The sequence below is a fragment of the Lactuca serriola genome, chromosome 5 (genome assembly GCF_051521515.1).
Source record: "Lactuca serriola cultivar US96UC23 chromosome 5, Lser_US96UC23_V15, whole genome shotgun sequence".
NCBI classification, from domain to species: domain Eukaryota; kingdom Viridiplantae; phylum Streptophyta; class Magnoliopsida; order Asterales; family Asteraceae; genus Lactuca; species Lactuca serriola.
In genome coordinates, this window is record NC_136412.1 from 89573773 (window position 1) to 89598282 (window position 24510).

General features: G+C 36.3%; 2 protein-coding genes and 1 long non-coding RNA gene across 4 annotated transcripts; all 3 read left to right on the forward strand.

Annotated features, from left to right (window-relative positions):
* The first annotated feature begins 3459 nt into the window (after positions 1-3459).
* On the forward strand, positions 3460-6026 carry LOC145049663 (uncharacterized). Its single transcript, XM_078998041.1, has 8 exons — positions 3460-3631; positions 3751-3844; positions 3935-4062; positions 4146-4230; positions 4325-4460; positions 4542-5742; positions 5789-5880; positions 6009-6026. Exons 1-8 carry the CDS (start codon positions 3460-3462, stop codon positions 6024-6026), a joined length of 1926 nt encoding a protein of 641 aa, XP_078854167.1.
* Positions 6027-6107: 81 nt separating this feature from the next.
* LOC145049665 (ATP-dependent DNA helicase PIF1-like) lies at positions 6108-7346 on the forward strand. The gene has a single exon (XM_078998042.1). The coding sequence runs from the start codon at positions 6108-6110 to the stop codon at positions 7344-7346; it is 1239 nt and encodes a 412-aa protein (XP_078854168.1).
* Positions 7347-11969: 4623 nt separating this feature from the next.
* LOC145050931 (uncharacterized) lies at positions 11970-14009 on the forward strand. 2 transcript variants are annotated; one of them, XR_013683442.1, is made up of 4 exons: positions 11970-12088; positions 12350-12500; positions 12595-12697; positions 13837-14009. It is a non-coding gene; the product is annotated as an uncharacterized LOC145050931 (long non-coding RNA). The 2 variants fall into 2 exon arrangements; XR_013683441.1 differs by lacking the exon at positions 11970-12088 and having other exon boundaries at positions 12100-12500.
* Positions 14010-24510: the final 10501 nt, after the last annotated feature.

Consider the following 24510-nt stretch of genomic DNA (forward strand, 5'->3'; position numbering starts at 1 on the left):
CAAAAACCCTTCGTCATCAGAATCTTCCTTCTCAACTGACTCATTCTCATTAACTTTCGAGACCAAAGCAAATGGTCCTCCAGGATTCATTTTCGACTCCTCAACAATTTCATTTACTTCTTGTTTATGAGTTTTTAGCAAATTGTACAAGTCATTTATAATTGAAGTGTCGAATCTTTGTTGAGTTTTAACCATCAGGCTAACATTCCTCCATTCCTTGCATAATCCCATGATGAAAGTGAGATTGAACTCCACGGTTCATCTTGCAATCCCATATCGATTGCATTTATAAATGAGTTTGTTCAAACGATCATAGTAACCTTCAATTGATTCACCTTCCTTCTGTTTGAACTCTTTCAACTCAACCAAACAATGCTTCATAGAATTAATCTTCGTCTTTTCACTCCTTTTAAAATTTTCTTTAAGAGTTTTCCAGATTTCTTTAGCAAATTTACAACTCATGACATAGTTGTAAACAACTGGAGGCAATGCGCCAGGTAATTCCCTCATACACAGTTTCTCATTCTTCTTTAGTCTTTCAGTCTGATTAGAAACACTTTGAGATGAAACAGATGAACCAATATTTTTAACATTCCTTAGAGGAAGAATGTTTCCATGAATACAATCCCAAAGCTCTTCATGCATTCCATTCAAGTAATCTTGCATACGATTAGCGCACTGATCATAGTATTCTGGAATGAGCATAGGAATCTTCGTTGAAGATCCTAGCAGATGAGAAAAAGATCTCATGGTGTTCATGTTGAAGTTAGCCATGAACATACGGATGATATTTTCAGAAAAAGTTCAGTAATTTTGAAAACGAATAGATGAATTGTTCAGAAATTTCAAGCAGAACACTTGATTAAATCACTCAGTTGCAGAAATGAATCACAACTGTAGATCAAAGAAGATTTTCAGTAACAAAAATTGCGGAAACTTTTTGAATCCAAAATGTGATTGAAAATACTTTTGATACAAAATGAAAATCAGATCACAGTAGTATGATTACTGCTCTGATACCAATTGAAGAAGCAATTCAATCAAGTAATGAAATGAAATCAGAGTTGTAAAGAATTATGAATACCAAGAGTAAATGTAATCTTGTTTCAGCTCATTTATGCTTTCAGAATACAAAAAGAGTTTAGACAAAATACAAGCCTTAGTTCTTTCTATCTCTAAGTATCAACCCCTATTTATAGGAGAAATAGAAAGCATACAAAAAATACAAAGGACTATTACAATACAGATTCGAAACTCAAGTGCCTTTGTAAATAGATAACTAACGTTCGAAACTACTCAAATACTTTCGACACATTAAACACACTTCGACATCTACAAACTAATAATTCTTTTCACTTTTAAAAGTTTTTCTAATTGTTGCATTTTTCAACCTCTTTTTCAAGGGCAAATGCCCCTATTTTTTAGCTGTAGACATAATTTTCTGCAATGACGACCTTGAATTTCTTTTTTTACTTAGCCCATTATATTTTATATTGCTTGAATATTTCCGTAAATTTTGGATCGTGGAATTGTTAGATTAAAAGGTCTATATAACAGTTGCATGAGTTTTATAAAAATTCGCTAGACCTGTTTTATTTAGCTTTTTTTTCTGGTTTTAATTCTCTCTCTCTCTCTCTCTCTCTCTATATATATATATATATATATATATATATATATATATATATATATATATATATATATATCTATATATATATATATATATATATATATATATATATATATATATATATATATATATCCTAATTCTAATAAATAAGTAAAACTCTGTCACGTGTCACTCACTAAGGACCCCCAAAATCGAGTTTTCCCGCTCATTTATTCATCTATATTTACGTAAATGTATTTCAATCCAAATTAAATCAAAGTTCAAACTGATGCAATAAATCCGGAAATTTGAGCAGTCAATTGCATTCAAAATATTTAACCATTAATTTTAAATGAATAAAAATTATGGAAATAATTTGAAAAAATATGTTAATCAAAAATCAGATTCGAAATTCACGATTAAATTTGAAAGTTTGTTTATTTTGATTGCAAATTAAATATATTGCAATCATTAAATCCCTAAAAATCTACAGTATTTTTCTCAGCAAACGTAAATACCATTTATACGGTTATTTTGTTTTTACCATTCTGCTCTATAACAATTTTGCTCCATAGAAACCACAGCAAACGTATTCTTCTTCATTTTTCTTGATTCTGCAACGCTTCAATAATTAAATATCAGGTTAGTGTATTAAAAAATCAGAATTACAAATATTTCTATTCCCTTCATGTTCTTATTTATCGGTATCTATCACGTTCTCATTGTATGATTGCTATTCTTCTTCTTCTTTTTTGTAATTCTTCTTAATCGTCTACTTCTTCTACCTTTTCAGTTTAAAAGACGAAAAACTAATGAACATGACAAGTTCATTTTCTTTAAAAAAAATAAAAAATTAGTCTTTTTCAGATGTGAAGCTTTACTATTACATTTTTTTTTTCTTTTGGTGTTACATTTACTTTGATTTGCTGTTACTTTGTCTATTTACGTATTAATGTAGATGTATACGAAAAAATTAATGAACATGAGAACTATTTTTTCTTTAACATGATTGTTGTGATCCAGCTTCAAGTTCATTAATACAAATTAGTGAATTATTACGTGCCGATTTATAATTTTTCTGTTTTAATTGTTAGTTAGGATGTTCTTTACGTTAGTATCTTTTTTAGTTTTGCTGTTACATTTACTTTAATTTGCAGTTATTGTAATCCTAATTGATAAGCCAAGTTGATTCATTGTTATGTTATCTGTTAGTATGTTGCAGGGGCATTGTCGGTATAATTGTCGTTTTCATGTTAATTTTATATTTGTGTTCCATCTTATTATAAAAAGTTTTATTCAATCTAAAACATTATTTCATATGAATTATTTGTTTTTGTTTGTATTCCATTTTATTATAAAATGAATTATTGAATTTAAAAATTTATGAGTATATTAAGTCAGTTGTTATTGTCATGTGTTGATTTATAATTTTTCTGTTTTACTTATTGGTTAGGATGTTCTGTACATTCTAAAAGGTTGCTAATTTTCCTAACAATTCTATATGGTTTAAATTTTCTTGCAGAAAATGAATATAGGAAATAAGGTTTACCTAAATAACATTGACTAGATAGATGAAAAATCGCATATCAAGGTTCAGGTGCTTAAAATTTGGAACTTTGTCAGAAATAATAAAGTTTGTTCGATTGAAATGATCATGATGGATGAGGAGGTTTGTTGTATTTCATATATTTTTTATTCATCATTCAATATTAGACATGTTTCATGAACATAATAATTTTTAATTTTTTTTTAAACAGGGTACATAATACCATGCTCGTGTCTTCAATCAGAATTTCTCCAGATTTCGTCATCTTTTAAAGAAAGATAAAAGTTATATAGTTATAAAACCCAATATGGCTGCTGTTACTAATGGTTTTAGTTATACAGGTCATAAACAGACCTTAACTTTGGATTGGAAAAGCATCCTAAAAAAATGTGATGATTTCTCGGGTCCGGTCAATGGATTTATGTTTGTTGACTTTAATTCTATCATAGAACAAACATGCCCAAGAGACACATTCTTTGGTTAGTCATAAAATATCAATAAAATCATTTTTTATCATTTGTTTTCTTGGTTATAAATTTTATTATTTAAATATTACGATTTTAATTCAATAGTTTATGTTGTGTTATCTGTTGTGTAGATGTTATTGGACATATCGTGTCATTTAGGCCTCTTGAAACTTCAAATCCAGTACCATCCAAGCATTATATAAAACTCACTCTTAGCAACATAGAGTGAGATTATATTTTTATTATTTATTTATTATTTATTATCTTTAATTAATCACAAAGTAGTATTAATATACTATTTTTTGGTTTATTTAGTTATGTACATCTGAAGGTTACTATTTTTGGAAGTCAAGCATATCAAATTTCAGAATACCTAAAAAATAACCCGACGGTTAATTGTGTTGTTATCGTGATGCAGTTTTTGAAGCTAAACATTTGGAATGGTTTGTATTCACTCTTTATATATAGATGTTTATAATTACTGTTTTTATATAATTTTTATTAATTGGATATACATTTTTTACAGGTATTGGTGAAGCTAAAAGTCATTTTGAAGTAACGAAATTGTTCATAAATTCTGACATTTATGAAATAAATGAGTTTAAAAATAAGTTAGTTTCCAATTGTTTTTTATTTTATTATAATGTATTTTAACTTAAAAAAACACAAATCCTAATATTCTTGAATTTAAATTAAACATCACAGGTTGAAATGTCATGACAATTTCGGTATAACTGAAAAAAGCATAACTACACTTCAAAGCTACTCTTCTTCATATACAGATGACTTTAAGGGCAATTTTCCATTAAAAACAGTCTGTGAGATCACTGAACCAATTAAGGTATATTGCATTATTTGATATGTTTTACATTTTATTTTTGCATAATTTATTTTAATGAGTTTTACATTTGATATGATACAGGAAATGAAGTTTTTATTAGTTGCTTCCATTGTTAATATAAGGCAGAATCTACCATGGTATTATGAAGCATGCAAAAAATGTGGAAAAAAAATAATCCCTGTTCCCAAAGCCAATCATTCGTATACCAACCCTGAGGGAATTTCAGAAACTATGGTTGTCGAGTGTACAAATGCACAATGCAAAAAATCTGACAACAAGCTACCAACTGTTGAACTTATCGATCCGATAATTTCAGCAGAGATACCAGACAGAATCGACGATCCTGAATTGTATTCACTTGTAAATGAGTTTATGGTTCATGGTCCATGTGGAGCTGAAAATATGAATTGTCCATGCATGGTGGATAAAAGGTGCTCTAAAAACTTCCCAAAACAATTCAGTAATCATTCGTCTGTTGATCAGAATGGTTTTCCGTTATATACGCGAAGAAACGATGGTCATTTTGTAGAAAAATCAGGTGTAAGGTTGGATAATAGAAATGTTGTTCCATACAACAAATATCTATTGAAAAGATATCAGACACATATTAATATTGAATGGTGCAATCAGGGATCTTCTATAAAGTATTTGTTTAAATACATAAATAAGGGTCCTGATAGAGCTACAGTTGCTGTTGTACCAACCAACAATGAATGTGAAAATAATGATGCGGTCGATGAAATAGCTGAATATTATGATTGTAGATATTTATCAGCATGTCAAGCATCATGGAGAATTTTTACATATGATGTTCATTGCAGATATCCTTCTGTTGTCAGACTACCTTTTCATCTTCCTAATCAACAACAGATTGTATATGGCGAAGACGATGATATTGATGATGTTCTTGACAAACCTTCTGTTGCAGCTTCAAAGTTCACAGCTTGGATGGAATCTAATGCAATCAACAGTGAAGCACGAAAACTCACATATGTTGAATTCCCTACAAAGTTTGTTTGGATATTAAATGGTCGGTTTTGGAAGCGAAGGAAAGTAGGAAAAGCCATCGGTAGAATTCATTTTGTTTCACCTAAACTAGGTGAAGCATATTTCTTAAGGATTCTTTTAAATAAAGTAAAAGGACCAACATCATTTGATGATATTCGCACGGTAAATGGTCAAACACATTCTTCTTTTAGAGATGCTTGTTATGCACTCGGGCTATTAGATGATGACAAGGAATACATTGATGCAATTAAAGAAGCAAGTCATTCTGGATCTGGTTTTTATCTACGCTTTTTATTTGCTACATTGTTGATGTGTAATAGTATGTCAAAACCAGAGGTCGTTTGGGAAAATACATGGGAATATTTGGCAGATGGAATTCTATATAGACAACGACAAAGATTTAAGTCTGCAGGTATAACATTTTTTCTTATTTTTTTAAAATTAATTTATTTTTATTATTCAACAACCATTAAATCATTATTAATAAAATTATTAAATATCGACGACATATTTTATTAATTATTTAATATTTTCGTGCAGAATTGTCACTCGAAGTAGATGAACTTAAGAACTTAACTTTGTTTTTGAATACAACAAATTTTACTTCGAAACAACTCTACACTCAAAAACTTCAAAAACATGTCATACCCAGATGTTGAATCCGTTTCTTCCTCAAACAATCGGCTTATCACCGAGGAGCTAGATTACGACGTTCCCGTGATAAAGAATGACTATGATCGTATGTTTCTTGCATTAACAAATGAGCAACGTAATATTTTCCTAAACATCATGAGTGTTATTCAAGAAAATAAAGGAGGTGTCTTCTTTGTTTACGGTTATGGTGGAACGGGTAAAACTTTTTTATGGAAAACAATATATGCAGCAATTAGATCTGAAGGAAATATTGTATTAAATGTTGCTTCAAGCGGTATTGCTTCCTTATTATTGCCTGGTGGTAGAACAGCACACTCTCGATTTATAATTCCATTTGAGCTTACAGAGGATTCTTTTTGTAACATAAATCCAGACGGTGAGTTGACAAGCTTAATAAGAAAAACCTCTTTAATAATTTGGGATGAAGCACCTATGGTCCATAAGCATGCATTTGAAGCTTTAGATCGAACTTTGAAGGATTTATTAAGGTGCGTAAATTTAACAATCTCGAATATTCCATTTGGAGGGAAAGTTATTGTCTTTGGAGGAGATTTTAGACAGATTCTACTTGTTGTTCCGGGTGGCAGTAGACAGAACATTGTAAATGCTTCTTTGAGTTCTTCATATTTATGGGAACATTGCAAAGTCCATAGATTAACAAAAAACATGAGGCTAACTGTTGGAAGGGATCAATCAGATCTAGGAAAAATAAGAGATTTTGCAAATTGGTTGTTGGATATAGGAGAAGGAAAACTTGGTGGTCCGAACGACGGTGAAACGATTATCGATATTCTGGATGATATTCTCATTAACGATTCATATGATCCTATAGGTTCCTTAATTGAGTTTGTATATCCTTCAATTTTAGAGAACTATAGCGATATAAATTATTTCCAAGAAAGAGCGATACTTGCTCCGAAAAATGAAGTTGTCCAGGAAATAAACGATCGTTTGCTTAAGAAGTTTCCAGGAGATGAAGTTGAATATTTAAGTTCAGACAGCATATGTGAATCTGAATTTCTCCATGATCAATTTGATGCAAATCTATACTCTCCTGATGTATTAAATGGTCTCAAAGTATCCGGTTTACCAAATCATAAGTTAGTTTTAAAAATTGGTGTTCCAGTAATGTTACTGAGAAATATTGATAAGAAAAACAACTTATGTAATGGCACAAGACTACAGGTGTTATCATTGGGCAAATGTGTTATTGAGCGCGTATAATAATTGGAACTAAATTGGAAATCGGACTTTTATTCCAAGAATGTCTTTAACTCCATCAAAAAAAAAGATTCCCTTCAAATTCACAAGAAGGCAGTTTCCTTTGCCCGCATGTTTTGTAATGACTATTAATAAAAGTCAAGGACAATCGTTATCAAAGGTTGGTTTGTTTCTGAAAGATCCAGTTTTTTCAGAGCAGAGAGGGATTAAAATTATTAATTTTAGATAAAGATGGCAAACTCACAAATAAAACTTCCAATGTTGTTTATAAGGAACTTTTTCGAAATTTGTAGCCAACTTTTTTGTAACGTCGTTTTATTCAATTTTAGCAAATCACACTTAATTCATCATATTACTGTATTTTTTTATAATTACGTATTGTTGTATTTTATGTGAATTTCATTACACAAATTGGTAATGTATCATCTGCATATGTCCAACAAGAATCATGCATAAAAAAAAAGAGTTTTCAAAAATCTTCATTCCGAATTAAATACTTCTCATTTACTTTGTAATTAAATACTTACAAATAAAAAAATTTATTGAAATATTCAATATTACAATTTATAAGTTATCATAATTATTGAAATAATATTTTATTAAATAATTAATTTTTAAATTCAATTCAAAAACAGCATCCGTGGGTTCCACGGGTTTTAACCTACTATATATATATATATATATATATATATATATATATATATATATATATATATATATATATATATATATATATATATATATATAATTTGGTTACAATGATTTTCAGGGGTAAGTATAAAAAATAGGAACCTAAAAAAATCTGTCAGCCACATTTTCTATTAGGAATAGTAAATTAATAAATTATTATGTTTCTTCTTCACCGAACTTCACAGGGAAAATGACTCTTGAGGGCAATTAACTTTTGCGTTTGTACTCATTTGGTCCCTTTTCTTTTTTTTGTATTCAATATACCATCGAACTTGTTGTTGGTGTTTACCATAGCCCTTTTGACCGGCTTTTGACCTGTGATAGCCGGTCAAAGGGTTATGGTGAACACAGACAACAAGTTCGATGGTATATTGAGTACAAAAAAAAGAAAAGGAACCAAATGAGAACAAACGCAACAATTGGTTACCCTCCTGATTCATTTTCCCTTTACTCATTTACAACAAATCTCACATCATCTCCTACTGATATTAATGACTTTTATGAGATTCATTCTTGCTTCTCTTCAAAACATAACCTACGAAAGGACATTATTCATATATGTACAACTTTGTAATGCACTTGAATATTTATTAGGGGAATCTTGACTAAGCAGACACATTTCATGACTACATTTACATTTCCAATCAAATGATTTATCGTATCATGGATTCTAGACAAGTCTACAAACGAGTGGAATCACAAGTGCTATGATTTTTGAGTTTACTTAGCTTTAAGATCAAACTCATGGGATAAGATACAACATCAATATGTACAATACACCATAATATTGTACATATTGATATTGTATCTTATCCCATGAGTTCGATCTTAAAGCTAAATAAACTCAAAAATCATAGCACTTGTGATTCCACTCGTTTGTAGACTTGTTTAGAATCCATGATACGATAAATCATTTGATTGGAAATGTAAATGTAGTCATGAAATGCGCTCGCTTAGTCAAGATTCCCCTAATAAATATTCAAGTGCATTACAAAGTTATACATGTATGAACAATGTCCTTTCGTAGGTTATGTTTTGAAGAGAAGTAAGAATAAATCTCATAAAAGTCATTAATATCAGTAGGAGATGATATGAGATTTGTTGTAAATGAGTAAAGGGAAAATGAATCAGGAGGGTAACCAACTGTTGCGTTTGTTCTCATTTGGTCCCTTTCCTTTTTTTTGTACTCAATATACCATCGAACTTGTTGTCTGTGTTCACCATAACCCTTTGACCGGCTATCATAGGTCAAAAGCCGGTCAAAATGGCTATGGTAAACACCAACAACAAGTTCGATGGTATATTGAATACAAAAAAAAGAAAAGGGACCAAATGAGTACAAACGCAAAAGTTAATTACCCTCAAGAGTCATTTTCCCAACTTCACATGTTGTATCCAATTGGAATTGTAACTTCACTTTTTGATTGATTGCAAAAATGAATAATTTATCAGGTGTTTAAAATTTTTGTTCTTAACAAACAATATTCTAATAGAAATAAACGAAACAATTTCTTGTAGGAATACGACAGAGCTTGATATTCAAAAAAATGGAATTGATGATCTTGGTGGACATTGGTTAAGTTGCTTCCCAGAAAGCATAACCTCACTAGAAGTCTCAACTTTGCAAGCTTAAACGACGAAGTCAGTTTTGAAGCCCTTGAAAAGCTTATTTCAAGATCAAATTCTTTTAAGGGTTTTGGGAGCTATGTACAGGACAGAAGTTGCAAAGGTTATCTTTGCACTTGTCATGATTCTAATTCTGGTCGGTTCTTCTTTCTTTTATTAATTCTATCTGAGTATCTTCTATTTTATATTTATGTTCTAGAGAACTTTTGTGTGACGTAATCTGCATAAAGAGTGGAGCAAAACAATAATTTCGGTACTTGATTGACTGACATTGCTTATCAGTGTTGACTGAATATATAAGTGGAAGTTTGTTTTTCTTTGTAATATACTAATATACTCATTTAATTTACCTTTTTACCCTCTGACAAAACTCATGGGTTGACCGGAGCGGGGAGGAGAAAGACATGAATGGATGATTATTATTATTATTAAAACTTTGTTCCTTATCGATAGTAAACTTTTATGTTTTTTTTTTTTTTTTTTTTTTTTTTGTCAATTTAATCCTTCATTTTTTTTAACCATTTTGATACTTTTCGTTGTTGCAATAAAATTTTTTATATTTTTTAAGAATATTTTAATATTCAAAGTTTGATCAAAAAACTTTAACGAATTGACATATTTATAATTTTAATTTAATTTGAACCTGCAAATAAGTTAAGATTGATTAAGTACTCGTATTTGTTTCTTGAATCACATTCTCAAAACAATAGTAGCTGGAAATGTTTGTTCTGCATGTTATCGTCGACCAATACCTTCCAACCCCTGTAAAATGGAGAATCTTCCTTAGTTGTATCCTAAAGTCTAGAGATAATCATAAAAATACCATAGATTTTTGGAGAATATAACAGAGTTCTCTTTTTTTTTTTTTTTTTTTTTTTTTCTGGATTTATCAAAATGACCGTCGTGTTTGCATTTCATATTATAGTAATTTTGTTCCGAACTAAATTTGTCATATCATAAATATATTTCTACAAAAAAGTTATATTTTGGATTTCGACTTCGAGCTAAACATTGCGTATAAAGAAAAAAAAAGATATATTATGAAATTCAGGAATATTTTTGAAATCTGAAGAATAAATTTGAAATATCAAAACACTATTAGAAAATTGGGCATTATCGACAAAATTTTAGCGATGGAAATAATCTGTTGGGAACAGGAACGGAATACAGACGGATTTCCGACGGACGAATAGTTAGGATATTAGTGACGGTATTGCGACTGTTTGGCAACAGAATAAACTCCGTCGGTAATCCGTTACAAAATACCGACGGTAAACAACAAATTCGTAATTCGGTTGCTATTTTGTTGGTAAAATAAACACTTTTTATTATTATTAATAAAATGTGGGGCATTTTGGTAAATATACAAATAGAAGGTTGTTTAAGGGGGGTGTATATCGGCTTAACCTAAGGTGTTGTTTGTTTTTTCTGAGGCAAAATGTCTGCAGTCTGCGGACCACATCTGTAGACCTCTGCAGTAGAAGAGGTGGACCAAACGTCTGCAGTCTGAAAAAAGAAGACTGTTTGTTTTTTTAACATCTGCAGGATACTAAACTAAACTGATTTTTTTAAACTTCAAAGTGATTTTTTTTAATATTTTTATGATTTTATTATAAATAATTAACGAATCTAGATCAACTTTTATGTATTATTGTATAAAAAATAAAAATATAAATGATATGAATTAATGTATATATTTGATAAAAACCAACAACTTTGGTTGCAAGTTATAATTAAACATTATAATTAGTAATCAAAGAATTTGATACATAAATGAATGGAAATAAACTTCGATTTTTTCAATTAAATCAATTAAAAACGTACCATAAATATTTTCTCGAGAAATTGACGATACTGTATTAAATAATGTTTTATAAAATTTGGCAAAAAAAATGTAAGAATATATTATGATTTTTTTTTTCATATTTATATAAACAACTTGAACGACTATTATTATAATAAATCTTTATTTATAAATTTGTCAAAAATATCATGTTTGTATCGTCGAACATTTTTAATTTCATGTTTTGTAATTTTTTTTTTCAAATTGTTTATCATTAATAAAGTTAGAAAAATTATAAATTAAAAAAAAAACTTAAAAAAATAAAGATATATATGTTTTTTTAAGCTAGAAGATATCTGAAGATGTTAGAAGTCTCTGGTCCACATCTGCGCCAAAAAGAGGGCGCGCATACATTTTTAGGTCTGCAGTCTTCAAACAAACAAACAGTCTGCGAAGGCTAATGTCTGCGCGGCGCAGACAGAAGAGGCCACGCAGATCTGCAGACAAAAAACAAACACTACCTAAGTGTTTGCCTCATGTCCGCCTCCTATTCGACGTTCCGTTGCACCAAAGCCACCATCTGCCACCGACGATTGCTTCCGTTTCACCGACATCAGTCAATCTTACAGACATTCATCAATTACAGGTTTGTTTCATTACCTGAATATTTAGGTCATGTGTACTATATTACGTAATCGTATGAGTTGCTCTAGATCTTCAACTAAAGTATAATTACCGGTAATTCCTCATAGTCCGCTTCAAATTTGAATTGGGGATGTGGTTTGACTTCAGAACTCAAAGATTATGAATCTAGTTCTGCATAGCTTCTGAGCATATCAAATTTGAACTTAAAAACGTGGTTTCTTGATAAAATATGAACATGCGTATGACAAATTAAACATTCTAGGACTAATGACATCACGAGCGATAGGGAGAAGACTCCATCATGGAGATGTCGGTGGTAAAGAAAACATGAGCATTTAATAGGTGCAAATTTGGATGAACTACATGAACCTCTACTTGGGAATAACGATGACAACAAGCCTAACCGGTTAAAGGTGCTTTCATGATTCCATCTCCCAATTTCCTTTTCAATTTTCATCACAATATAGACTACTATATTATCATGGGTATCTAATCTTTGTGTTTTAGGTACAAAAGTATGAAGATGTTTTGTATGATGAAAAAGGAAAAGAAAACCTCCAATAGGCATTTCTATTCTCTAATATAATTTCAGAATGGGCACAATGGTTAGGTAAACATAAATATACCATGGAACAATTAAAATATTAATACTTATTAGTTATTAACTTTACACAGGTGAGGCTTTTTGATTTTGAACCTTTAATTTAAGATAATGTATTAGTATTTATTACTTTTACCATAATGTATCAAACAGTAAATTACATTTTTGGTCCTCATTTGAGGTCCTTGTAACTTTTTGGTCCTCCCTGTTATTAAAATCAAGTCCTTCATGTTGCTATAGCATTGTTATTATTATCGTTATTATTAGTATATATTATGATTATTATGATGATTGATTAATAAAAAGAGTTGCATATAAATGGTTTTTTAATGGAAAAAAACAAAGAAACTGCATCGCTTTTAATCACAAATAAATGATTCCATTTAATTAATGGATAATTAGCATGAATTAGTAGATATGCCACAAATATTTATTCAAGAGGACTCCTTGTGGATGGATTTTTGTTTCTAAAACAAGTCCTTATTTATGTATTCTCTTCAAACTTCTTGTTCATCAATAATCAGTCAATTTCTTTTAACAATTTGATACTATACTTTTTGATATGGCGGGTTGACACGTTTGGAAATCGTCTTGGCTTTCTAAAGTTTAAAGCAAATATAATTGAAAAAGGAAACAGGACAAAAGGTATGGTATATTTATCAAAGTGGGTGGTCTCATTTATCAAATTGACCATCTTTTTAACCTTTTGAACACTTATTTCACAATGGGTCAATTGTGAAACTACTTTACTCACAAAAGGCTACAAAAAAATGTAATTGAAAAAAAGCAAAGGCGACTCAATTCTAGGGAAGCTTTATAACAGAGATTTTTTGAGATGATAAGGGGCTGTTTTGTAATAGTGAAATAATTCGACGTTTTTAAGGGTTAATTGTGTGAAATAGCATCATACTTTCATACAAGTTGTAATTGGGAATTATGGCAAAAGTACATTGCTATTATGAATAAAAACATAAAGTATTTTGTATAATCGTGAAAAAATTGAAAATGTTTTATATTATGATTATTTGAATGTATGCAACTATAATGAGTAAAAACATAAAGTAAGCCCTTTATGGTCAACATTTGAGGGCATTTATGGTATTTGACAATATATAAATATCTCTCTAGCTAACAACTCTCAATGATAGGTGTGGAATCCACAAACAATCAAAGAAGGAATTCTCTATTGGTTGCTGACAATATCTGACAATATGGATTGAAATTTGTGGTATTCAACAATGTGGATAGAAATTTATAGATTAGTATGTCAAATGATTGAAATTTATGGGTTTACCTTTATAATTGTTGGTTTAAAAATATAGATTTGATGTATGTTTAAAAAATATTATGTGTTGAATATGTAATTATTTTTACTTCTTAATTTCTTCATTAATATGTAAATTTTTTTATAATGCCAAAATCTGTCGCTAATCTGTCAAAAAGAAATTGTAGTTTCGAGATTCCGTCGGTAATCTGTTAGTAAGTTATTCTAAATTCCGTTGGTAATTCATTAGTAAGTTATTTCAGATTCCATTGGTAATCTCTTAGTAAATTTTTTCGTCGGTAATCTGTTGCAAAATATACTTTGTTGGTGATCTGCTACTATTTCCGATGGAAAAATCCGTCACTAAAAATTAGCCATAGCCGTTAGAAATCTTAGCGACAAGAATATACCAACGGATTTTGGTGTGTTACAATTCTGTCGAGAAAGAGCATTAGTGACAGAAGTAGTTGTGAAAAATGGTTTTGTTTTATAAAAATTCAACAAAATATGAAAAAGACAAAAAGTACTAAGTATATCAAATTATACTGGCATAAAAAGGTGAACATTAGTTGAAATAGTGATGGCAGAAAACATTAGGGATTTAAGGAGTATAGAAATTTTTTGATAAGAGTTTCGTGAAAGTGAGAGATAAATATATGTGATGTACCATCTGTAACCCAAAATGCCCAATTCCAAAATTGGTGGTCGCTTTGAAATATAAATAAAATATATGGTCATTTACATTAATTGTCCATAATCACGTGGTTATAATTATAAATATCCCTAAAATTTAGCTATTTATACCCACATTCCACATGAAACATATCAACCACTTTCCAAAATATAAAAATATGACAAACTTATTAGTAACACCCTCAGATTTTCGCATTGGTGATCCCAAGAACCAGGAACCATTTTTTTGGCCAAAAATGGAAAACGTCATACATCCAAGTGGCATCATCGTTCATTTTTGTTCATTTACCTGCTCTTTTTACACCATTTGCATTCACTTGTGATGTTTTTTTGATCGCAAGTGTTGGCTACTTGCTAACAGGAAAGTTAGACATAACTCTCACTTATCACCGACTTTTATCTTACTATAGTCGCAAACACCCTAAATGGCTCGAATATTCATTCCCTAGCCGCCCAGGTTTGTATTTAACTTTACACTTATACTGATTTTAGTTTTGCTGAAGTCAGAACGAAATGTCATGGGTAGCACACATAATTTTCGGGGAAGCCCACCCAAAAATTACAATACAAGAAAAAAATTCACAAAAATTTTCCACTACGCTTGAAAATTTTAGGGGTAGCACGGGCTATCCCGGGCACCTACATAGCTCCTCCCCTAGCTGAAGTTGATTCAAAGTTTATTTAGTTGGACGTAAGGTGATGATGAATAAATGAAATAAATTGTGTGTGTCTATATATATATATATATATATATATATATATATATATATATATATATATATATATATATATATATATATATATATATATATATCCATTTTGAATGGTCTAATGTGATTAATTTCATACAATTGTATTTGTATTTTACAAAAAGTAATATATAGTTTTAGTTCTACACTATATTATACTATGTAAGAGTTCTATACTACAATATGTGAGAGTTACTAGTAAAACATAATTTAACTAACATATTAAAAACTCATTCAACTCTAAGTAAAATCAAAGTTAATAAAATAACACATAGTCTAGTTAATTTTTGGAAATAAAATCAATGTTAATTAGAGACATGAAATTCTAGAAAAATATTTGTCATTATATATATATATATATATATATATATATATATATATATATATATATATATATATATATAGAGAGAGAGAGAGAGAGAGAGAGAGAGAGAAAGAGAAAATCTTATTTACTCTTAATGTAACGACCCAATTTTCAAGGCCAAAATTTCATTTTTTTAGAATTAACAAATTTAATAAACATTTTACCAAAACATTGTCGATAAAACATCCCATTACAAAATCATATTGTTGTGTCTCAAATCATAACGTCAAGAGTAATGAAAATCAGAGTACAGTCCGAAAAACTCCTTGCGGAAACCATGTGTGTGTGTGTGATGCGCTGCTACACCGCCGACTCCTTCCCCTTCGACGAAGAGGTACCTGAAACCAAAACCAAAACTGTAAGCACAAAGCTTAGTGAGTTCCCCCATCATACCACATACCATACAATATCGTCGGTATCTTTCAACCGGTAACCCTTATCGGTATGTTCAATCGGTAACCTTCATCGGTATCTTTCAACCGGTAACCATCAACGGTATCTTTCAACCGGTAATCATCATCAGTATCTTTCAACCCGTATCCGTCATCGGTATCTTTCAACCGGTAACTGGAGACTACTTCACCCCTACCACTAGCATACAATCAACATATATAAGCATACAGTCAGACATATCCGGGTACTGAACTACCCTTTGGTCCTAAGGACCACTGTCAGGGAAACTAATCCCTACTATACACATAACATATCATCCAGATAAATCTCATAACCGAAACACAAAACCAGACCAAGATAATTATAACAAAGACCATTATCTTTTCAATACCCCTTTTTGGTGGGCCAGCATTGTGGCCTTAGACCCACCCCTACTGGAAGGTAACTTACCTCAATGTCGTGCAGTGTTTGCGTTATCCTCGGCGCACAAGTTGACTCCTTACAACTCCTCGATCCCTACACGACAACCTTCATCATCACACAACACGTGCAACCCAAAACAGGGTTAGTCCAAGTCTAGTCAAAGTCAACTTCAAGTTAACCCGACTCGCCGAGTTGAGCTGTCAACTCGCCGAGTCCCTCACCCTTTACTCGACCTTATCTACATCTCAACTCGTTGAGTTTGGCATCGACTCGACGAGTTCCTCACTTATATGAACACCGCATGAAACTCATGCGACTCGCCGAGTTGTATGTACACTCGTTGAGTCCACCTCCATCTGATGACCAAGTCCTGTCCTCGACTCGCCGAGTTGTATAAACAACTCGTTGAGTTCATATTCAACCTTAAGAAGATTGCCTCGGACTCGCCGAGTCTGTTCTAGTGCTCGTCGAGTCCCATGAACTCCAGGTCTAAGATTACGTCCAATGTGTTGGGTCACACTTCCTGTCCGCTTACAACCCTTCTAACACTCAACTGGGTCCCTTTGACCCTCAAAAGTTATGGGATTCAAAGCCTCGGACTCGTCGAGTCCCAGGAATGGACTCGCCGAGTCGGTCACGTCTACACTCTAAATCCTCGATTTCTGATGTACAACCTTTGATCAAAAGATAGATCCAAGCTTCTACAATAGAACTAGCACGTAAAGTTACAAACCTTACGTGCTTGCATGGGACTTTGAGATCAAAAAGACATAAAACAAGCTCTTATGATGCATGGGACCGTTTATGGATGCAAAAGCAACCCCAAACTGCCTTGTGACTCCTTTAATGATGTGATTCAGAAGCTTTAACCCCAAACCATGTTTGCAAACATGGTTGGCCATCAAAAATGGCTTATAAAAACCCTAAATCTCCCCAAAGAGGGATCTAGCAAATGAGTGAGCAAGTTAATAACTTTTTATCTTCAATGAACTGTAGAAGGTGCACAAACTCGGGTTCCCTTGGCCTCTACTTGCTTCCTCAAGCTTTTCTCCTTCCTTCTTAAAACAACAAGCACCAAAATCCACCAACAAAGCTTAGATTGCTTCAATAATAGCTAGGGTTTCAATGAGAGGTGTTTTGGGAGCATAAGGGACGATATGAGCGACATAACATGGTTTAAATAGCATGCAAACCCTCGAATTAGGATTTTTGTCCAGAAAGCGTCTTCTCGTCGAGTCCGAGGTCCGACTCGTCGAGTCCATCGCTTAAATCCCGCGTCCCGTCCCGCTTCTACTCGGCGAGTTGGTCCTTCAACTCGCCGAGTCCAAGGCGAAAATACAAGATTTAAAATAATTAATAAAAAGAAATACGTACCAAGAACTAGGTGCTACAAATCTCCCCCACTTATTTTAGACTTCGTCCTCGAAGTCTGCTGCTCGTTCCTGAAACAGCTCTTGATAATGCTCCATCATCTCATCCACCGGTTCCCAAGTCCATTCCGAGTGCTTCTAGTGCTGTCAATGCACCTTCACGAGTTCCACTCTCTTGTTCCTCAGATCCTTCGACTTCCGGTCGAGGATCGCCACGGGCCGCTCGATGTAATTCAGGCTATCATCAACCTGAATATCCTCCAAGGGTACCACTGCTGAGTCGTCCACCAGGCACTTTCACAGCTTAGAAACATGGCATGTGCTGTGTATCTGACTGATCTCGGCTGGCAGATCCAGCCTATACGCCACCTTGCCCACCCGGGCTATAACCCTGAATGGTCCAATGTACCTGGGGCCCAACGTGCCCTATTTCCTTAATCAGATAACGCCTTTCCATGGCGACACCTTCAGGAGAACCATATCCCCGACCTGGAACTCCAGGTCTGATCGACGCTTATCGGCATAACTTTTTTGCCGACTCTGAGCAGTCTGAAGCCTGCTTCGGACCTGCTGAATCTTCTCTGTCGTCTTGAGCACCACTTCAGTGCTCCCCATTACCCTCTGGCCAACCTAGCCCCAACATATCGGGGTCCTGCACCTCCTTCCATACAACATCTCGAAGGGAGGGCGGTCAATGCTCGCATGATAACTATTGTTGTAGGAGAACTCTGCCAATGGAGGGTAGGTATCCCAACTACCTCCGAAGTCTAACACGCATGCTCGTAGCATATACTGCAGAGTCTAGATGGTCCGCTCGCTCTGACCATCCGTCTGCGGGTGCAAGGTCGTGCTAAAATGCAGACGAGTACCCAGCTCGTCTTGAAACTTCTTCCAAAACTTGGAAGTGAACCACACATCCCTATCTGAAATCACAGAAACTAGCACCCCGTGCCGCGCCACCACCTCCCTGATGTAGATGTCGGCTAACTTCTCGGCCGAGATGCTCTCCGGAATCGGAATAAAATGAGCGCTCTTGGTCAATCGATCGATGATGACCCAAATCGAATCCACTTGCGCGGTCCTGGGAAGCTTTGTGATAAAATCCATCGTGATGTCTTCCCATTTCCATAACGGAATATCCAACGGCTGCATCTTGCCGTGGGGTCTCTGATGCTCGGCCTTGACCTTCCAGCAGGTCAAGCATCGCTCCATGTACCATGCCAGATCCCGCTTCATGTAGGGCCACCAATAGTCTAGATGAAGATCCCTGTACATCTTCGTCGCCTTGGGATGAATGGAGAATCGAGATTTGTGTGCCTCCTCCATCAGAACCTGGCGCATCCCCCGTGGTACGGCACCTACACCCTACGGTGTAGTGCGAGTAGCCCTCGACTGTCATATTCGAAGGAGGAAACTTGCCCCACTATCCGCTCGCTCTTCCAATGTTCCTCCTTCATGGCCTCCTGTTGGGCCTCCCGAATCCGCTCCAACAGTAGAGTCACCACTGTCATCCTCCGACAGACATCCCTAATCGGTGCTGCCTTGCGGGTAAGCGCATCGGCCACCACATTGGCCTTCCCAGGATGGTAAAGGATCTCGCAATCGTAATCCTTCACCACGTCCAACCACTGACGTTGCCTCATCTTTAGATTCGGCTGATCCATGAGGTACCTCAAAATTTTGTGGTCTATGTAGATGGTACACCGGACCCTATAGAGGTAATGACGCCAAATCTTGAGGGCGAATACAACAGCCCCCAGCTCCAAATCATGTGTCGGGTAGTTCGCCTCCTGAGGCTTTAGCTGCCTCGAAGCGTAAGCAATGACATGCCGTCTTTGCATCAATATTGCGCCCAAACCCGAGATGGACGCATCGCAGTACACAACAAAATCCTCCATGCCCACCGGCAGGGCTAAGATTGGCGCCTCGCACAATCTCTGTCTCAGTGTCTCGAACGCAGTCTGCTGCTCAGGCCCCCAACGAAAGACCACAACCTTCCTTGTTAGCCTGGTCAAGGGAACGACTATCTTCGAGAAATCCTAGATGAATCTCCGATAGTAGCCGACTAATCCTAGGAAAATCCGAATATCAGATGGAGACTTCGGAACCTCCCACCTCATCACGGCCTCCACCTTGGCCGGATCTACCGAAATCCTGTTCTGGTTGACAAGGTGCCTAAGAAACTACACCTCGCGCAACCAGAACTCACACTTGGAGAACTTAGCATACAAGTTTTCCCTCCTCAAGGTCTCCAGAACCTCTCGCAGATGCTCCTCGTGCTCCCTCTGTGTCTTGGAATAAACCAAGATATCATCAATAAACACTATCACCAACCGGTCTAACATCGGTCTACACACGCGGTTCACGAGGTCCATGAACGCGGCAGGAGCATTGGTGAGCCTGAAGGGCATCACCACAAACTCGTAATGGCCATAGCACGTCCGAAACACAGTCTTTTGTATATCCTCCTCTCTGACCCTCATCTGATGGTATCCTGAATGCAAATCGATCTTGGAGAACCAAGATGCTCCATGTAGCAGGTCAAAGAGGTCATCGATCCTCGGGAGTGGGTAACGGTTCTTCGCCGTCATCTTATTCAACTCCCGATAATCTGTACACATCCGATGCGACCCGTCCTTCTTCTTCACAAATAGAATCGGGGCTCCCCAGGGTGAACTGCTCGGTCTAATGAACCCCTTGTCTAACAGCTCCTGCAACTGTGTAGACAACTCTTGCATCTCAGGAGGAACCAGCCAATACGGTGCCTTGGCTATCGAATCCGCACCAGGGACTAGGTCGATCCTAAACTCCACTTGCTTCTCTGGAGGTATCCTAGGCAACTCCTCGGGGAATACGTCCATAAACTCACGCACCATGGGCACATCGCCCACCGTCGCCTTACCCGCCTCCCGGGTGTCCATAACATAGGCGACATATCCTGCGCAACCTACTGAAGGTAACGCCTAGCTCTCGCTGCTAAACATACCGCTGGTCCTTGCTGTGGCTTCTCCCCCTGAACTACCAAATCTCCCCTACTTGGGGTTCTGATCCGAACCAGCTGATGTGCGCAATCTATCATTTCCCCATTGGGGATCAACCAATCAATGCCTATAAACACCTTGTTCCCCCTCAATGGAATAGGAACCAGGTCTACCAGGTAACGTTCCTCGAACAGCCTCAAAACACAATCCCGATAGACCTCCGACGCTCGTACCGACCGGTCGTCCGCAATCTCGACCTCTAGAGGGCAATCGAACATGCTCGAAGACTCCGGAAACTTCTTGCTAAGCGCAAGAGAGACAAATGATCGGGTGGCACCTGAATCAAACAACACCTGAACTGGGTACCGTTCACATGGAACGATCCTAAACAAGGCACATAACAGCGACATAATATAAAAGCATAAAGATAAGGAATCATACCCGTCACCACATCGGGTGCAGCACGTGCCTCCTTGGCTATCAGCTGAAACGCTCGGCTCCGAACCACTAGAGCCTCTAACGTGGCCTTCCGGCCATCCACAACCCGTCCTGTCGCTGGAGTCGGCACCACTGCCGGTGCCGCGGCTGCTGTCAATCTAGGGCAATTGGCCTTTTTATGGCCCTTCTGATTGCGATGAAAGAAAATCAGGTCTGACATCTGAATCGCAGGAGTAGGGGAGGTATAATCCCTGCCAAAATGCCCAACCTTGCCGCATTTATAACAACCTAAACCCGGCCCGGTGTGACAAGCTCCCTCGTGTGACCGACCGCATTTCCCACAGCGGTCCTGCCCCAATTGGCCCTTTGTCCTGCCATCGGATCCCTTGGTCTTCTTCCCCGAAGCCCCTGTCGTCAGTCTCTCCACTGCCTTCCTCTTCCATATGTGCTCCAGATCAATCTCCCTCTCCCTAGCCCTGGCAATCATGGAATCCAGGGTAGGGCAAGCCAAGAAACTGACATGCTCCTGGATGTCAGCTCGTAGCATGTCATGGTAGTGGGTCTTCTTCATGTCTTCATCACCCGCATACTGGGGCACCAGCAATGCCCTCTCCCGGAACTTGGCGGTGATTTCCGCCACAGTCTCCGTAGTCTGTCTCATATCCAAAAATTCCCTGGCCAGCTACTGAAGCTCCACAGCTGGCGCAAACTCCGCCATGAATCTGGTCACAAAGTCCGAACAGGTCATAGCCTCCACATCCGAGGCTCCTAGAGAGTTACCAACTGATTCCCACCAATCTCTGGCCCTGTCTCTCAAACACCCTGTAGCAAAACGAACCTTCGACCGTTCCGGGCAGAAGCTCGTCAGCTGCGCAGACTTGATGTCTGCGATCCATCTCCTAGCAACAATGGGGTCCTTCACCCCATGGAAATCCGGTGCACCACTCCCCATGAAGTCCTTAAAGGACAGTGTGCGTGGTCCTGACTCGCTGGTCGCCATGTCACTCCGGAACGCCCTGAGGCGATCCTCCATCAGCTGAATGATCCCCTCCTTGATCGAATCGAAGATACCCGACGTCGCATCAAGGATACCCCTCGTGATCTCGGATGCGATGAACTCATGCAACCCATCATCCACATGCTCGGATCCTACCCCCATGCCCGATCCAGACCCAGATCCTGAACCTCCCGCTCCATGTCGCGTGGCCACCATTCTGAAAAGTAAACATACGAATGTCAGGGTCACATATACTTTTAGAGATCTCACACACTTTCCAAGTTCCCCGGTTCCATCTAGGCCCTCCTTGATTCGAGTACGGATCCTCTACTTTCAGTAGTACAGGCCCATACTACCTTCCACATCTATCCGTACTTTCCTCAAGGACTACTTCGACTTCACCAAGTCCCTTTTACCGATACCCTTTCTACTAACCTCATCCTAGGCTTCCCTAGGGCACTCCCCGACCTACTCTACGCCATCAGCTGCACTAGAAGTCCCCACCACCTCCCCCTAACTAGCTTGCGGATACTGTTACATATCTGCTTCTTAGTTAGTTGGAGCTGGCCAGAACCCCCATAGCACAAAGCAAGCATCATTCGTGCAATGAGTAACCAAACAAGGCATAACCTATACATGCCATCCTACTACTGACTAAACAGTCCTAGCATACAGCTCATACAACAGGCACATAAGGCATCCTTCCTAGATCCTTAGCCCTAACTAGCATACAATTTTCGGAATCATATACCAGGCACACAAGGCATCTTCCTAGATCCTTAGTCCTATTCTAGCATGCAGTTCTATGAATCAGACCATATAACATAACATATTAAGTATGAGTATCTTGGGGAAAACTTACTTGACCCCGGCCGGTCGCACGCATCACACACTTCGTCTTTCTTTAAATTTCTAAATTTAGATTTTGAAAACCATTTTCTTTGTAAAAATCTTTTAGTCCCTCGGTTTGAGTCCAGAAACCCCCGAGGGTGTGTCCGAATCCCTCAAACCAGGGCTCTGATACCAACTTGTAACGACCCAATTTTCAAGGACAAAATTTCATTTTTTTTGAAATAACAAATTTAATAAACATTTTACCGAAACATTGTTGATAAAACATCCCATTACAAAATCATATTGTTGTGTATCAAATCATAACATCAAAAGTAATGAAAATCAGAGTACAGTCCCAAAAACTCCTTGCAGAAACCATGTGTGTGTGTGATGCGCTGCTACACCGTTGGCTCCTTCCCCTTCGACGAAGAGGTACCTGAAACCAAAACCAAAACTGTAAGCACAAAGCTTAGTGAGTTCCCCCATCATACCACATACCATACAATATCATCGGTATCTTTCAACCGGTAACCCTCATCGGTATCTTCAATCGGTAACCTTCATCGGTATCTTTCAACTGGTAAGCATCAACGGTATCTTTCAACCGGTAATCATCATCGGTATCTTTCAACCGGTATCCGTCATCGGTATCTTTCAACCGGTAACTGAGGACTATTTCAACCCTACCACTAGCATACAATCAACAGATATAAGCATACAGTCAGGCATATTCGGGTATTGAACTACCCTTTGGTCCTAAGGACCACTGTCAGGGAAACTAATCCCTACTATACACATAACATATCATCCAGATAAATCTCATAACCAAAACACAAAACCAGACCAAGATAATTATAACAAAGACCATTATCTTCTAAATACCACTTTGTGGTGGGCCGACATTCTAGCCTTAGACCACCCCTATTGGAAGGTAACTTACCTCAATGTCGTGCAATGTTTAAGTTATCCTCAGCGCACAAGGCGACTCCTTACAACTCCTCGATCCCTACACAAAAACCTTCAAGTCAACACACAGCACGTGCAACCCTAAACAGGGTTAGTCCAAGTCCAGTCAAAGTCAACTTCAAGTTGACCCGACTCGCCGAGTTGGGCCGTCAACTCACCGAGTCCCTCACCCTTTACTTGCCCTTATCCACGTCTCGACTTGTCGAGTTTGGCATTGATTCGACGAGTTCATCACATATATGAACACCGCATGAAACTCATCCGACTCGCCGAGTTGTATGAACACTCGTCGAGTCCACCTTCATCTGATGAAAAAGTCATGTCCTCGACTCGCCGAGTTGTATGAACAA